Genomic DNA, 18,242 nt, shown 5'->3' with positions numbered 1-18,242 from the left:
CTCTAGAACTTAAAGTATCATAAAAAAAAAAAAAAGAAATGCTTGAAGATGCTGTCAACATATTTTAGTGTAAAACTAATACCCCAAAGGAATTACAAATAAGAAATGGATAATAAAAAACAATAAACATTTATAGATCATCTATGATATGCCGATCATATCCTTTTTTTGGCTGCAAAACATGCCAAAAAAAACACAAAAAACAAAAAACAGATTATACCTAAATAACATCCAGATTTTACAATAAAAGACTTTTAAATAACAATCTAAAATCATATATGTGCCTTTGAAATGTATAAATTTTTCTTTACAATCAATTGACTTCACTGTGTTCTGCTTAGGCTGAAATTAAAATTTGTTTTCCTAAAGCCCCCCAAATCCTGACAACATGAGGAAACACTATGACTTGTAAAGACAAAGTCAAACAACTTACAAATAGGTAATATTATATACATTATTGATTATGCTAATATTATATACATTATGTATTACAAGTGTATATTATAATGTATTATCTACACGGTGATAGTAATTTAAAGTGAGCCTTTTTTTCTCCACTGTTTTAACCACTAACAACAACAATAAAAGCACTGAGCTAAAAAAATTTTTAATTAAAAAAATTTAAAAGCATTTTAGTTGCATTTCATTTAATATTAATACATTTGGGTGAGTCAGGTAATATTATGCTAATATTATATACATTATGTATTACATGTGTATATTACAATGTATTATCTGCATGGTAGATGGTAATTTAAAATGAGCCTTTTTTTCTCCACTGTTTAAACCACAAACAACAAGAAAAAAGCACTAAGCTAAAAAAACGAATTTTAGTTAAAATTTAAAAGAATTTTAGTTGCATTTCATTTCCTATTAATACATTGGGTGAGTCAGTCAGCTAATAACGAGTAGTAACACAAAAATTACACTGAGCCAAAGTCTTACTGCTATCAGAAAAGTCACAAAGAATAGTTACCTCATGACTCCCACTCTCCTCGCTTAGCCCATAACTAAATTTAAACCATTCCTGTAAGAACTGTTCTTTGAGAAGTGGAAAGAATATTTCATGCATAGTATTAAAGAAAATGAGCTTCTGGATAAAGACACACAGAAGACGGAGAAAAATAAGGGTTGCTTATAATATCACACTGCTAACTATAAATTCCAATTTCCTAATTCTCTCAGGCCATAGTTATTCTTCTAGTTTTAGAAGAGAGGAGATAGGCAGTTCTTCTAATTAAGCTTCCTCCCACTTGAAATTTCAGTCTTGTAAAGCTCACTCTGTTTTTATGCTAGCCTGAGAAATTTGCTGACAATGAAATTTCCACTTTAAATATTCAGCATGATTTTAAATGAGTTTCTTCAAATTACTCTTCAGTGGACCTTTAAAACCACAATTGGAGAGATAAAGGTAATTAGAAATAGCAATGTAAATGGAGTTCAATCTCTCAGATGTCCTCCAAAATGTAACATCCCCTGCTCTTACCCAGTTTCCCTTAGGATGTTAAACAGTTCAACCATTTATCATTACACATCACTCATTCCATTTGCACATCACAAGATATATCCCTGCCATTCCAATTAGTATCCTACTGTGTCACAGGAGATAGAATGTTAATCACAAGAGCTACAGCAGTTAAACTGAAATAGTGTACATGAAAAGGATATACAAAATGACAAATGGAGAGACTCTTTTCAAGTCTTGGCCAAGCCACTTAGTAGTAGTGTGACCTTGAGCAAGTCCCTTAACCTCCTCTCCTCATCTGTTGTGAAAACCGAATAATCACATGAGTGCACTTTATAAGCTTCAGGTACTATACCAATATAATGAGATACAATGATTAGAGCTATATATGTAACAGTTAAAAAAATCTTGACCCAGAATAATAATTGAGGTCTACATCAACCTAAAACACTCATTCTCCACGCATCCTAATAGAGCCACATGTCCAAGAGAGGTGGACAATCCTTGGAAGAAATGCTGCTATCCTGGCCAGCGGGAGGTATCACAATCTCTCAAGTCATCATGTACCTATCTGTTAATTAGATAAGTTCTTTATGCAAATGTAAGCCTGACGGAGACACATTATAGCCAAAAACACAATTAATGCCAGTGGGAAATACAGCAAAACTTCAAATTAGATTCTATTTATACTGTACCACAAAGTATAATTACTTGTTCATTGAAAACATATCATTGATTACAAGGGCTAGTGGATGAAAGTATTAGGAAGATCCTGGGATCAGTCAAGAAATATGGTGCAGGTACATTCAAATTCTTAAAGAAACTGAAACATATTTTCACTTATGCATACCATTAATCACAACCAAAAGCTTACTTAAAAGAAGTGTAATAGTCTCATGAATTCAGTATTATATTTTTAAGCCTGGCAAGAAAAAAACTAAAAAGTATGTTAGAAGAGTTCTCTGTTGCTAAGATGAACAACTTGAGATATAAGAGGCAACATCTTACAAAGACTACAGAGGTACAACAGTTGTAGGTTAATTCAAACGTCCATTAAGGTCTTCAGTCTTCAATAGTTTCTAGAATCCAAAACGCACATCCCTAGCAGAGTTAAAAAGATACTCAAAAATTGTAAAATAAATGTCAAGTAAATTATTTAATCTTCAAAAACCTGATTACTCACAGATAATGATCAGGATCAAACTTGGCCAGCTCAGCAGCCAGGCGCTTCTGTCTTCGTTCAGCTGCAGGGGTGAAATCTGGATTCTTAATATCAATAACATCATTCAATTCATCCTGAGGATACCCAGAAAAGAAATAATTGCTATCTCCTATATTTAGCATTTAAAACTCAAATTTTATACAAAATGCCAAAGCACAGGAAGAACCTAACTGATCAGTAAACCATGATGCCACCTGTGACATTTACATTCAAATCCAACAAATGTTTAAGCACCTACTACTTGGTAGGCCCTGTGAGATCTTTCTCATAACTTATCTCATTTAATCCTTACAACAAACAAGCTAACTGACAGATATTAAGGCTATAAAAGTTTAACATAAAAAACAGAATGGAATAAACCCCTACAAGCAAGGAGGAACATTTAACTCAACATCCATTTCCCCATTTACACCTAGATATTTGAAAGTTATCAACGTAGAGTGGCTTGATTTTCAGACATCTACACATAGTCTCTTCTTTCTTCCTATAGTCTAGCTCAGCTGGTCTAAAGAAGCATTACCATACAGACAATATCCCTTATACGAAATGCTTGGGATCAGAGTGTTTTGGATCTTGAATATTTCTAAATTCTGGAATACCTGCATTATACCAGTTCATCAGGCCTATTCCAATAATCCCAAATGCGAAATGCCCCAAAGAGTATTTCCTTTGAGGGCCATGTTTGTGCTCAAAAAGTTTTAGATTTTGGATCATTTCAGATTTCAGATCCTATAAAAGACTATATACAAGCTGAGCGTGATGGCTCACACCTGTAATCCAAGCACTTTGGGAGGCCAAGGCGGGTAGACTGCTTGAGTCCAGGAATTCGAACTATCCTGGGCAACATGGCGAAACCCCATCTCTACAAAAAATACAAAAATTAGCCAGGCGTGGTGGCTCACGCTGGTAGTCCCCGTTACTTGAGAGGCGGAGGTGGGAGGATGGCTTGAGCCCAGGAGACGGAGGTTGCAGTGAGCCAAGATCATGCCACTGCACTCCAGCCTGGGAGACACAGCCAGACTCTATGAGAGAGAGAGAAAGAGAGAGAGAGAGAGATTACAGGCTCACGTCTATAATCCCAGCACTCTGGGAGGCCGAGGCAAGTGGATCACGAGGTCAGGAGATCGAGACCATCCTGGCTAACACGGTGAAACCCCATCTCTACTAAAAATACAAAAAATTAGCCGGGCATGGTGGCAAGTTCCTGTAGTCCCAGTTACACAGGAGACTGAAGCAGAAGAATGGCGTAAACCCAGGAGGCAGAGCTTGCAGTGAGCTGAGATCATGTCACTGCACTCCAGCCTGGGCGACAAAGCGAGACTCCGTCTCAAAAAATAAAATAAAATAAAATAAAATAAAATAAAATAAAATAAAATAAAATAAAATAAAATAAAGCAGTTCTTTTCCTCTCTCCTCTTCCCCCTGGCCTCCAGATTCGGGGCCTCCACATATAGTCATGCAATATGTACACAGCAGAACATGAGTGTTCTATGGTAGTGCAAGCCCCACCCAGGCTTGTTCCATGCACAGTCACATGCAGCAGCCCTGTTCAAACTGGACCCTAAAAGAAACAGAAAACTAAAAGCAAAGGTAGCTTGGGGTTTAGACGTAGAAGGCATCAATCAACCAAACGGAAGAAAGAGGATGAGAAGTGTTCAACTACAGCAAGAAAAAAAGGTTCCTTTTTCTTTTAAACAACTGCTATGGCCACTAGTTACTAGAGCTATTTAAAGATAGACATTGCCAAAAAAAGGTCATGTAGGATTTAAATTAGGCTTATGGAAGTTTATGCATAGGTTAGGCAGAGACAATCCAGAGAGAAAATAAAGAACAGTGAACACATCTGGCTAGTGGGTCTCCTGGAAACAATGGCCTCAGGTCCCCATGTGGCCAAAAGGACAGGGTCAGCAAGCCTAGCATCCTGCAGCGCTGGCAGCAGCAGTCCCAGGAGCTTGCTGGGTTGGCGCCCAAAGACTCTAGGATTGTTGCTGCTGGCAGCCACCGCTGCCAGAAGCTTGTTGTGAAGTCCTGACTTTGAGCAGCCAGGGCAGTTTTCCAAAGGCACCCTGGTGGCTGGCAGCAATTTCAGAAAGGAAAAAAAGACTGGGGGTAGGGAGAGTATATCTCTGTGTATGGGGATTAGAGGGAGGAATGGTCAGAGAATTTGTTTCAGCAAAATATTTTATTTTCTTTTATCAGTTTACATATAGAAGTTTACAAGCAAATCCTGTCTAAAAAGCTGGAGGCAGGCCAGGTGCGGTGGCTCACGCCCGTAATCTCAGCATTTTGGGAGGCCGAGGTGGGTGGATCACGAGGTCAGGAGATCAAGACCATCCTAGCTAACACGGTGAAACCTCGTCTCTACTAAAAATTACAAAAAAATTAGCCAGGCGTGGTGGCGGGAATCTGTAATCCCAGCTACTGAGGAGGCTGAGGCAGGAGAATGGCATGAACCCAGGAGGTGGAGCTTGCAGTGAGCTGAGATTGCGCCACTGCACTCCAGCCGGGGCGACAGAGCAAGACTCCGTCTCAGGAAAAAAAAAAAAAATTGGAGGCAAAAAAATGTGAAAGACTTCTGTAAAGGGCTAAATTATTCAATGAAGAAAAGATCCCTGAGTTGAAATTATTATTTTTTTTACTTTCTTCTTTGTATTATATTTCTATAATAAATCTGTATTGCTCTTATTCTTAGAAACAAAAAAAGCCATTTTCATCTATGGAGGGAGGAAAAGCTGTAAAATACTGATATGAATAGTTAATGAAGCTGTATGGACATCTCTTCATCTACGGGCAGAACTAGAAAAAATAAACTTGTGCGAAAATAGTATTTGAGAAAATGGTGAAGTTTTCAAAATCATTTTAAATTAGAAGAGATGTTCTAAAATATCTTATTTGTGATCATCATTTCAGTTTCTTCTAGCTGCTTTACTCATAGAAATAGGGTCATATTATTAACCTTACATGATCACTCAGTTTTGAACCACTTGTTACAGCTGCCATAAACAGAGCAGCTGTGAATACAGAAGAACTCTACAAGTAATTAACCAATTATGCAAGATTTCTGTGGCAATATTTCATAAAACATATCTACCTTAATACCTTCAAGAGGATACATTTGAAGTTTTGGAATCTTGGGTTTACACTTGATTTCTAAAAAAGTCTGGTTGCTGCACACAAAGTACTCAGCACAGGGCTACCCAAATCCTCTGGAGCAAGGTGAGCTTCAGAATTCACTCCTTCAGAGTTTGGAAAGGTAACATGGTGCGCACACCATATTTTATGTAATACCCTCTAAGATGTCTGGGGCAGCGCCCATATCCAAACACTACTTCTACAAGGAAGTTTTGAATATGTACACTAAGTGGGATTTAAAAACCTGTATCAGTTCAGGTTAAGTTTTGCCACCAAATTAAACATTTTAAAACTTTTAGTTTTCAGAACTTTGTGTGATCCCAGCATTCCACATATGGGGTTATAAACCTATACTACAAGTAGTATACTATTCACTTTATAAAACCCTTAGAGTTTTCCCAGATGCTCAGCCGTTTTTCCCCTACATTAGGGAATATGCATTCAAATTGTTTAGAAAAGCAATGCTCATGCAATTAAAATTTGAAGAAGAGTTTAATGATTTTAGACAATTAAGCCATTTTAAATGCTTAGAATAATAAACATTAAATTCAGTGGTTCATTTCCTTTTTTTTCTTTTTTTTTTTTTGTTTCCCCTGAGATTTCGTCTCACTTTGTCACCCAGACTGGATGGAGTTCAGTGGCGCAATCTCGGCTCACTGCAACCTCTACCTCCTGGGTTCAAGCGATTCTCCTGCCAGCCTCCCAAATAGCTGGGATTATAGGCATGCCCCACCATGCTCAGCTAATTTTTGTATTTTTAAGTAGAGACAGGGTTTCACCATGTTGGCTAGACTGGTCTCAAACTCCTGACCCTCCTGCCTCACCCTCCCAAATTGCTGGGATTACAGGCATGAGCCACCACGCGCAGCCACAGTGGTTTATTTCTGATGGGAAATAGAGGGATGTAAACAAAAAGGGATTAGACAGGCATGAACTATATTGGTTAATATTTAATGTTTTTAACCTAAGTAACAAATATCCAGGTATTTGATACATTAGTTAAGACATCCAAAAAGATAGAAAGTATAGCAGCTTTAAAAAAAAAATCTAAATTATTTATTAAGTGAACATTTTCAAGATACAAGAATTTCTGACCTAAAAGGGACTCATTCTAGGTTCACATTATGGCATTCCTGCAACATCTCAGCAACGTGTCAGAAATCCTTCAAAAGGATTTTCCGTAAACAGCAGCAACAATTAAGTAACAAATCCCTGGCCTCAAGAAGCACTTCTAATCTAAATGTAAAATCTGTACTTAGCCGTGTGACATTTATTATCATTCATGTACAGCGTTAGATTGGCAAGCCCCAAACAGCCTGACCACAAACTATCTCTTGGCCGAACAATTGAGGTCCTTTCACTGTAGTTCCTGCTACAGACAAAACTGACAATTCTAATTACCTCTGAGATCACCAGCCATTGTGATCAAGCAGAGAATATGGGCAGACCACAACTCAGCAAAAAAACACCTAAGTTTTTAGAAGGAAGGCTATTTTATCAGCATTATTTGCTCCTAAGTAAATCTCAATTTTGTTCCCTTTAAGGAATTTTGAGAGCATTGTATATTTTTCAAGGGCAGGAGTCTTTACAGCATTCTACACTTTCCAAAGACTTTTCACGTGCATTCTCTTTTTAAATTTTCAAGACAGCCTTATAAAGTAGGTGGGCAAATTTATCTCCACTTTCCAAAAGAGGAGACAAAACTTACTTGTGGTCAAATAACTGGCCTGGTATCCCAAATCTAAACATAGGCAGGAGCAGGACCAGAACCTGGGTCTTTTCCCTCTCCTTGGTAAATTCAAATATGTCTTAAGATAATAAACCACATTCTAAACAGGTTTTGTTTTGTTTTGTTTTTTGAGACACAGTCTCGCTCTGTCGCCAAGGCTGGAATGCAGTGGCGCGATCTCAGCTCACTGCAACCTCCGCCTCCTGGGTTCAAGGGATTTTCCTGCCTCAGCCTCCCAAGTAGCCAGGTCTACAGGCAGGTGCCACCATGCCTGGCTAATTTTTTGTATTTTTAGTAGAGATGGGGTTTCACCATGTTAGCCAGGATGGTCTCGATCTCCTGACCTCATGATCCACCCGCCTCAGCCTCCCAAACTGCTGGGATTACACACACCACCACATCCGGCTAATTTGGCCAACATGGCAAAACTCCGTCTCTACTAAAAATAGAAAAATTAGCCAGGCGTGGTGATGGGCACCTGTAATCCCAGCTACTTGGGAGGCTGAGGCAGGAGAATCGCTTGGACCCAGGAGGCAGAGGTCGCAGTGAGCCAAGATCATGCCACTGTACTCCAGCAAAGTGAGACTCTGTCTTAAAAAAAAAAAAAAAAAGAATAAATAAACAATGGGCTGGGCACAGTGGCTCATGCCTGTAATCCCAGAACTTTGGGAGGCTAAGGCAGGCAAATCCCTCAAGTTTGAGACCATCCTGGCCAACATGGTAAAACGCCATCTCCACTAAAAATACAAAAAACTAGCTGGGCGTGGTGGTGGGCACCTGTAATCCCAGCTACTCAGGAGCTGAGGCAGGAGAATTGCTTGAACCTGAGAGGCAGAGGTTGCCATCAGCCGAGATCACGCCACTGCACTGCTCTCCAGCCTTGGCGACAGGGTAAGACTCCATCTCAAAAAAAAAAAGAATAAATAGACAATGGTGCCTACTACACACCAAGAATGAGACAATTTGATCAAAACACACAATCTCACTCTCACCAGGAACATTCTATTTCATTTATATACAGAAAAGAAGAGACATCATGCCGTAAGTACATGATCCCATTTTTCAGAAGTATAAAACATAAAACTTTGCAGGAAGTATGAGAGAAGAGTTCTGTTTCGCACTTTGGAAACTTCATGTCTAGAATACTGAATAAAGGGGAGAAAAAAGAAAGCCACGGAGCGTCTGTAAGAGCAGTACAGTTAGGCAGAACAGCCAATGATATGGAAGGGAATGAACATCCATGTACTTTAGCTGTGCTAAGTGCTTAAACACAATCACCTCCTGTAATATTATTTTTAAAAACTACCGAGTATAAGCATAACTGAAATTAAAATATCCAAATGGAAAAATCCTATAGATCAAGATCTTTCAGAAAGACAACATACCTGTAACCGCTGAAACACTCCTGATCTTAAGTTTCCAAATCCATAGTGGCACTGCGGATTCAAAGCACTTTCTGATACCTCTTCATAGGGTGTCTGCTCAATTTCCCAATCAAACTCTTCATCGTCAACTACTTCCTCAGGAATCTCAGAAGCATCTGAATGTGTTAAATTTTAACTTTTTTAAGTATTGGACTTAAGCACAACTAAGGGAAGAAAAAGTATAGGAAAAAATGTCCACACAGATGTACCAAAAGACATGTACAAGAATATTCATAGCTCCACTATTCATGATAGCCAAAAAAAAAAAAAAGAACCAAAAATGTGGTATATTCATACAATGGAATATTACATAGCAATGAAAGCAAATGAATCTCAGCTACAATATAAATAAATCTCACAAAAATAATGTTAAGTGAAAGCAGCCAGACAAAAACAACACACACTGTATGACCTATATATACAACGCAATAACAGGCAAAACAGAAAATAGTGGTTACCCTGGAGAGAGCACAAAGTAATGGAAGAATACAGGATGGGGTTCCAGGGTGTTGGAAATGCTCTATTACTTGACAGAGGTGGTGTTCACTTTACATCGGTGGTCCCCAAACTTTTTGGCACCAGAGACTGGATTTGTGGAAGACAACTTTTCCACAGATCAAAGGGGTAAAGAGATAGTTTTGGGAGATTAAACTGTTCCACCTCAGATCATCAGGCTTTAGATCCTCATAGGCAGAACGCAACCTACACTGTTCGCAGGAACAGTTCACAGTAACTTCATGCTCCTATGAGAATCTAATCTGATCTGACAGGAGCCAGAGCTCAGGCAGTAATACTTCTGGCCCTCCGCTCACCTCCTGTTGTGCATCAGTACTGGTCTGCAACCTGAGGGTTGGGGACCCCTGTTTTACGTAACTCACTGAACCGTATACTTCTGATGTTAGCTCAAGATGCTAATATTTTGCCAACCACAAAATGCTGCTTCAATTGATCCAAAAATGTGAGAGATCTGGTTCAAAAGGATTTTTAATGTCTTAATTATATCACCAAAGAAGCTATTTTCATATGGTTTCACATGAGCACCTTATACCTGAAGTATTTTCTTCAATTTCCTATTCACTATATCCAAATGGAATACAATTTGGATTCCTACAAATACACAGCATTCCAAATATTTCTATTTATCTTAATTTCCTCCCAACTGCAATAAACATACCTATTTCTTCCACAAGTGGTTTTGCTGTCCTGGATTTTCTTGGTGCCAGAAGAGCAGTCAACATGTTCAGCCCCTCAAAATGCTGGCCAGGGGTTTCTTTCGGCAGGCGAATGGTAAAAATTCCTTAAAGATAAATTTGTTTTATGCTCAGATTAAAATATTCAAAAAGCTGGACACAATAGCTCACACCAGTAATCCCAATACTCTGGCAGGCTGAGGCAGGAGGATCATTTTAGCCCAGGAGTTCAAGAACAGCCTGGGCAACATAGCAAGACCCCATCTCTACAGAAAATAATAAAAAAAATTTTTAATTAAAAGAAAAAAATAAATAAAATAATCAAAGACTTCATAAATATATCTAAGAAATACATGCCTTGGTAAAACATAATTCTATTTTACAGAGCTCTAAAACTATGTCCTCATAGATTAGGTGAATACAAGTCAAGATAGAAAAAGGTTCTTAACAAGGGTTTTTCAGAAGCTGTCATTTCTATAAAAAATGATTAATCTGGCTGGGTGCAGTGGCTCATGCCTGTAATCCCAGCACTTTGGGAGCCCGAGGTGGGTGGATCACGAGGTCAAGAGATCGAGACCATCCTGGCCAACATGGTGAAACCCCATCTCTACTAAAAAATACAAAAATGAGCTGGGCGTGGTGGCACACGCACCTGTAGTCCCAGCTACTCGAGAGGTGGAGGCAGGAGAATCGCTTGAACCCAGGAGGAAGAGGAGGAAGAAGTATTACTGCCTGAGCTCTGGCTCCTGTCAGATCAGATTAGATTCTCATAGGAGCATGAACTTATTGTGAACTGTTCCTGCGAACGGTGTAGGTTGCGTTCTGCCTATGAGAATCTAAAGCCTGATGATCTGAGGTGGAACAGTTTCATCTCCCAAAACTATATAAGATATATATATATATAAGATATATATAAGATATATATATATCTTAATCTGTTAAAGCTATAGAATACTGTAATCTTATACAGTATGACCTTCACCTACTGATAATATTAAAAATCCAAGCTAAAACTTCTAAAAATCAATGGCCTAAGAAGGTAATAGCTTAGAATTAACCCGGAGTTACTGATTAGACTTTTGGGAAAGGAGGAAAAAATCCGAATACCTAATCCAATGGAGAATGGCAGCAGTTTTAAAAATACACAGAATCTTAGATACAACAACTACGGCTTAATAAGGTTTTCTGGCATGTCAGGAGATCTATCCCTAAAGTCTATGGCAGACTCAAATTCTATGTACTTCTTTTCTTTCCTTGACTGAGTTTATCAATCTTATTTAGGCTTCCCTGGGAACTCACTACATTATTTAGCACTCTTATGTTTTAAAACATTTTGCCTTTTTCAGTGTACTGAATTTCAACATATCAAATACAACTCAGCCCAAATATCTCCATATATACAATCTTCCTTAACTCCTGTGTACTTTTAAATTTTAATAATTTTGTTTCAATATGCAACTTACCTATAACCAAAAGCCAGTTTACTATCTAGGAAGGCAGTTTCACTATACTTCATTACCCATTAATTACACTGCATTATGGGTTAGATCTCTGTCATTTAACCTACCTTAGCCCAGTTCAGTAAGGTCAATAAATATTCATTGAATGAAGTACACAAGAGTACACAAGGTGTTCTAAATCCGATGACAAAGGAAGCCAGTGGCTTCTATAAAGGAAAAATAAATGGGTTCATGGCTAGCTGAAATGAAGGGCTCATCAATCATGAGGAGAAAATTCAATTAGCCTTTAAATGCCACCCATGCATAGTTTCTCTCTCACCTACCTGTTATTAAACTTCAAGTGTGAAAATTATACAAGAAAGATTCCATTCATAAGCTCATAAATCATCTACATTTTTTATGATCAATCATTTCACATGTTCTAACTTCTACTTTTAAACGTCTACTAAATGTAGGGAAAGTACTCTAGGAAATAGAACCAGAGTATTTAACTTTACTTTGAAGAATATTGTGAAATACTTTAAAAGACTTGCGGGGGACAAAAACATCAATAACAGGCACTGGACACTAAGAAGCAAGAAAGAGCGATCAGAACACATTGTACCTGAAAGATATCGAAAGGTCCCCATGGTATCTTGAAAGATAATTATGTAAATAATGTGAAAATTCCCAAGAAATAAACTAACAGAAATTCCAAAGATGATACCTTTATCTGCATCGTAGGACCCTTGCTCGCTTCCACTTTCTACTATTCTCCCAGGAAGAGTTAATCTGCAGATTTAACACAGGTCTCATGAAGTCCTTAAATTATAACATAAGTGGCCATCAATACTTGTAAACATTTAACCATCAAAATAATCATTTTTTTAAAAAGTTCCTCAATATTTCTTTCACATTTTAATAAACTAAATAAATTAAATTCGAAATAAGTTAGATTCTTTCCCCAACTAAGAAAGCAGAAATCAGAGATGACTCATCTTTCTATTTGAATACCCTTAGTCACCAATAAAGTAGACACTAAAAAAGAAAAGCCATAATAAATAGTAGTTATCACTACTGTTAAAATATGAGTATCCCTAACCTGAAAATCTCAAATGCTCGAAAATCTGAAACCTTTTGAGCACCAACATGACACCACAAAGTGGAAAACTCCACACTTGACCTCATGTGATGAGTCACAGTCAAAAAGCAGTCAAAATTTGGTTGCATACACAAAATTAATAAAGGCATTATATAAACCTACCTTTTGGCTATGTGTATAAGGTGTATATAAAACAAATAAATTTCGAGTTTAAACTTGAGTTCCATCCCCAAGATATCTCATTATGTATGCACAAATATTCCAAAACTCTAGAAAATCTGAAATTTCAGATAAGAGACACTCAGTCTGCACAGATAAGGGATACCCAATGGGAAACAATAAAGAAACATAAAACCAATTGCTTTTATCAAGCAAATTACTACTTAAAAAAAAAAAAAGCAGAAAGCAGAAGTGTCAAATCTCATCATTATTATGTGGGGATTTACCCATCTTTAGTACTAAAAGAAAGGAAGTGATTGGCTGGGTGCAGTGGCTCACGCCTGTAATCCTAGCACTTTCGGAGGCCGAGGCAGGTGGATCACCTTAGGTCAGGAGTTCAAGACCAGTCTGGCCAACATGGAGAAACCCCATCTCTACTAAGAATACAAAAATTAGCCGGGCGTGGTGGTGCATGCCTGTAGCCCCAGCTATTCAGGAGGCTGAGGCAGAAGAGTCACTTGAACCCAGGAGGCGGAGGTTGCAGTGAGCCAAGATCACGCCACTGCACTCCAGTCTGGGCGAGAGTAAGATTCTGTGTCAAAAGAAAAAAAAAGAAAGAAAAAAGAAATGAAGTGATTTCCCAGCTTCCAGTTTTACCCTAGTTCAATCAGTCTTCCACTGAGGCCCCAAAAGAATTTTTCTAAAACAGGAATCTAATTGTCACTTTTCTATTTTAAAAGCGTCTATGGCTGCCTGATATTGCCTAGATAATTTAAACTCATCAGAAGGGCATCTCAGGCCCACTCCATATCATTCCAGACTTGAAATTTGAGCTTCCTTTCCTCCCATGGCCCTCCCCCTTGTTTCCCACTAAATATGATTAAAACAAAACATCTGACAGTCCCAAACGACCCCGAGCCTTTAATCCCAAGGTTTTCTCAAGCTTCAATACATTTTCAGAATGAAAATCCCTCTAAGCCAGAATAAGGAGTCAGTTTATGGATGAGTTTGTTATAATGGTTACAAACACTAACTTTAGTGTCAGAATCTGAATTAACTCCCAGATCTGCCATTTACCAGATGTGTAACAACCTTGTTTGTACAAGTTAATCATTCTTCAAGAATCATAAATCCCTCTTCTGTAAAGGGGGAAATAACAGTAACTATCCAAGAGTTACTATGAGCATGAAATGAAAATGCAAAGAGCTCAGTGGCTGGCACAATAGGTGAGCATTTAGAAAAATGTGAGCTATTACTACCAGCTCCCTTCCCCTAAACTCTAAAAGCCTAGAGTTCAATTCTTACTGCATAGGAAATCATATTTGCTTACAGGGTGCCTCCCCAGCTACACTCTCCATTCTTCAAGGAGAGGGACCAGGTTTTATTCGTCCTTGGTATGCCACAGCAAACTGTATTTTTTTTTTTTTTTTTTTAAGACCTAGTCTTGCTCTGTTACTCAGGCCGGAGTGCGATAGCGCAATCTTGACTCACTGCAATCTTCGCCTTCCAGGTTCAAATGATTCTCTCACCTCAGTTTCCCAAGTAGCTAGGACTACAAGTGCGTGCCACCAAGCCCAGCTAATTTTTTTGTATTTTTAGTAGAGATGGAGTTTCACCATGTTGGTCAGGCTGGTCTCAAACTCCTGATCTCAAGTGATCTGCCCACCTTGGCCTCCCAAAGTGCTGAGATTACAGGCGTGAGCCACCACATCTGGGGGCAAACTGTATTTTCAAAGAATGCCCATCTCACAGCACTCTTCCCAACCACGAAGGTCTATGTCCCCTCCCCTTAAAATTCAGCAGGCTCTGGGACTGTTTTGATGAATACAATAAGGCAGAAGTGACACCGGAATTAGACCTTCAACATATGAATTTGGGGGCAAGAGTTGGGGGGGTTCCCACAAATAATCCATCCACAGCAACGGGTAAATAATAAAACCTCATTGTAACACTGTCCTAATAACAAATGAGATAATCCGTATAAAGCACCAACCTGGAGTAAAAATTCAATAAATATTTGCTACCACCATAATCTTCCTATTCTTCACATCCTGGCTTAAATATCGCCTCCCCAGAGAGGCTGTTTCTGACTACTTTGTAAAATATGGGCCCCTTTTCATTCTATATCATGCACTTCTTTCTCCTCATAGCACTTGCCACAATTAGGTAGACGGCTAGTTTACTGTTTTCCTCTCCCCAGTGTAAAGTACATGAGGGCAGAACTTTGTCTTGTTCAGCGCAATAATCCCAACACTGAAACTCAATAAACAAACTAAAGAAATAAGTGAATTAAGAAACTGGAAACTGCAATATATTCAAATAGGTACGTTACACGGTCTAAGGGAAATCCGAGCAAAACTGGTTCAGGAACAGTGAAAAAACCACCTTGACTGGTGGAGAAGGTTTGTATCACAAAAGTACTTGGGTGGGAAAAGTAGGCTGCAGCTACACTTGAGAAAGATCAGGAAGATGGATAAAGAGAAGGACAAAAGATTGGCAATGCTTTATGATGAATATGTAGCAGCGGGTTCTGTGGAATGGGGTTAATAGCAGTGCTTATCCCTAAGCAACACTGTCAAAGTTAAATGAGATACAGCATCATAAAGCACTTAACAGAACTGCTTGTCCACCACACTGCGGGTGATCAGTGTTAGCTGCTACTAAGGTTACGATTCTGCAAGGAGAATAATTTAAACAAATCAAGTACTGACGGCCCCTCACGAAGACTTGGGGGAAACAACCACACATCAGGGGCAAAACCAAACAGAGGAGCAGCAGACAGCAGGGAAGCAGGAGAACTAGGCTAATATGGTGTCAAGAGGTCCAAAAAAGGTAAGAATTTCAGGAAGTAGGGAGGGGACAGACAAGAGATGGATCAACAGAAGGCTGCCTGGGCAAAGTTAAAAGGACAGACGGGTTGGGAAGTCACGGGGATGTCAGCGCGCGCCGTTCGTAGGGAGGGAGAGACTGGGAGAGCGAACGCGGAGTGAAAGGAAAGAACACAAGTCAGAACGGAACGAGAACTAGGGCGACAGAGCAGGAACGGGCAAGTGACACGGTCCAAACGCCACTTTTTCAAGGATTCCGCAATCCTTTGATGTGGGATTTAAGAAAGCTTAAGAAGGAAAAGGGCTTCTGCAGCATCTAAAACGCACCCCTGGAAAAGGGCATTTCCCTGGCACCAAGAGAAGCTGAGGAAACGTTGGGAAATGGCATTCGCGCAATCGAGAACTGCTCCCTCGACCTTGCATTCTCCCTCTAAAGGAGCTCTCTAACGAATGCGCCTTTCCTGCGGCCAGGCACCCAGAACTCGCCTGAGAAAGTAGGGCTTGGCGTAGAACTTGAAGTCGGACCCCTCGAAGTAGACATCGAACTCGGAGACCCGGGCGTAGGGCACGCGGATGGCGATGGTCAGGAAGTCCGGATCCTGGCTGAGGTCGAACGCCGGGGTCAGCATCGCCGCACTGGACGCAACGGCCGGCGCCGCTCGCTCTCGCTGCCGCCGCGTTCCCGCCACGCAAACTCTACAAGTCCACACGCGCAGGAACCCGCGGTGTGAGCCACAGAGCTTCCGGCTCGAGGCGGAAGTGTTCGCGCGTGGGGCAGGAAGTCCCGCCCCACGCCGATCTCCACGGAGACGGGACGCCGTTGGAGAAGAGGTGGAACTTTGGAAACCGCCGGGAAGAGAAAAGGGCGTGGCAAGTGGTGCCTGGGCGCAGGCGTTGAACCGAACGGATGACTAGCAACCAAGCCTTTTGCGAGGTTTTTAGAGACGATTTTAACAACATTGGCTTGTCAGGTAGACAGACGTGCGTTTGAATCCCTTCCTGGCCACAGCTTCCCAGCTGTAAGACCTTGGGAAAGTTACAAAACCTTTCTATATCTTCTGTGAAACGAGGATGATAAGAGAACCTGGCCCCATAGAGATGCTGTGAGGGTAGCATGAAGTTGTGCATGTAAAACTCCAATAACGAACTTAGCAAGTTGTCAACGTTTGATGTGCTGAAGCAGTCACCGCAGTAGCCACAGCAGCACCGTTACAGTGGTTTCCCTTGGTCCTCACCTGCCTTATTAACAATTCCTCTTACACTTTCCCTTTCCTCCCTCTCTTTCCACTTCTCTTTTTCTGCAGCTTTCTCTCTCATTCTTAACCGCTTATTTGAAGAGTTTCCTCTTTAACAGATCGTCCATCCCACTAATCTCATCTAATCCACGCTGCAAACTCTAGAAAGAAAACGACCCAGGGAGGTTAAGCAGTATATTTTATAACCATGCATTTTACAGTGATTAGAACTCAGAACGTTTGCCTCTTACACCGTGTCGGTGATTGCATTCACAAATTAAGGTCCCTCTGTATTCCCCTTCTTTCCTTTTTCTCACTCTTGTCCTTACACTTGTCTGAGGACATCTTTTCTGTGGTTTTTTTTTTTTTTTTTTTTCTACTTGTCTTCCCTGTATTTTCTCCCCTTAGAGTGTGCCCCTTATACTCTCTCAGTGCCTCTCCCACTAGTCTCCCTCTTCCCCCACATATTCCCTTGGTCTTTCCACACATGTCGTTTCCTGTTATTCCACCACTAATTAGAATAATCCAGTTGTGGTATTTATTCCATGGTTTTAAGTATCAGTGGAAAGGAGATGAAAGTCATCTCCCAGGACAGTGGAGATAACCAGAAAACTTCAAAAGCCTTTTCAATCTCCAACTGTTTTATGATTCTAAGGAAACATTGTTGAAACTTCATTAGGACTCAGAAAAAAAAATAACAGGGGCTAACATTAACTGAATACTTACTATGTGCCAGCACTGCAGCAAACCCTTTATAATGATCTCATTTTCCCTCCTGACAGCTCTGTGAAGTAGGCATTATATATTCCCTTGGCTTGCACAGAATCTCACAGCTAGTAAGTGGTGCAATGGGAATTGAAACCCAGGTGAGTCTGATTCCTAGGCCCAGGCTCTACACTATTACAGAGTTGACTGCCTCTGTTATTACCACCTACTTCCTTTGTTTCACATTCTAATGCCACGCCTGCCTGCTTTAGACCATACTGAGCCTTACAAGTAATAGGCACTCAATATTGACAATGAATTGATGCCAACTTGGATTTAGTAAAGCTCTCAAAAGGTCCCTTGAGATAGGCCTTTGACTAAACTATTCCAAGTTAGCTTCTTTACAAAGAATCTTGGCCGGGTGCGGTGGCTCACGCCTGTAATCCCAGCACTTTGGGAGGCCCAGGCGGGTGGATCACCTGAGGTCAGGAGTTCAAGACTAGCCTGGCCAAAATGGTAAAACCCCGTCTCTACTAAAAATACAAAAATTAGCTGGTCATCGTGGTGTGCACCTATAATCCCAGCTACTCAGGAAGCTGAGGCAGGAGAATC

General features: G+C 40.0%; 1 protein-coding gene across 1 annotated transcript in view; it reads right to left on the bottom strand.

The window, feature by feature from the left end:
* Positions 1 to 17,073, bottom strand: part of SHQ1 (SHQ1, H/ACA ribonucleoprotein assembly factor) — a 108,221-nt gene extending 91,148 nt beyond the window's left edge. The window contains 5 exon segments of the mRNA XM_017892153.1: positions 2,649 to 2,761; positions 8,934 to 9,088; positions 10,147 to 10,269; positions 12,329 to 12,393; positions 16,177 to 17,073. Of these exon segments, the coding sequence (XP_017747642.1) occupies positions 2,649 to 2,761; positions 8,934 to 9,088; positions 10,147 to 10,269; positions 12,329 to 12,393; positions 16,177 to 16,319 (599 nt within the window). The 5' untranslated portion in view covers positions 16,320 to 17,073.
* Positions 17,074 to 18,242: the final 1,169 nt, after the last annotated feature.

Source organism: Rhinopithecus bieti, unplaced genomic scaffold (assembly GCF_001698545.2).
Source record: "Rhinopithecus bieti isolate Rb0 unplaced genomic scaffold, ASM169854v2 scaffold_21542, whole genome shotgun sequence".
Classification (NCBI taxonomy): Eukaryota; Metazoa; Chordata; class Mammalia; order Primates; family Cercopithecidae; genus Rhinopithecus; species Rhinopithecus bieti.
This window is presented reverse-complemented; position numbering and strand designations above follow the sequence as displayed.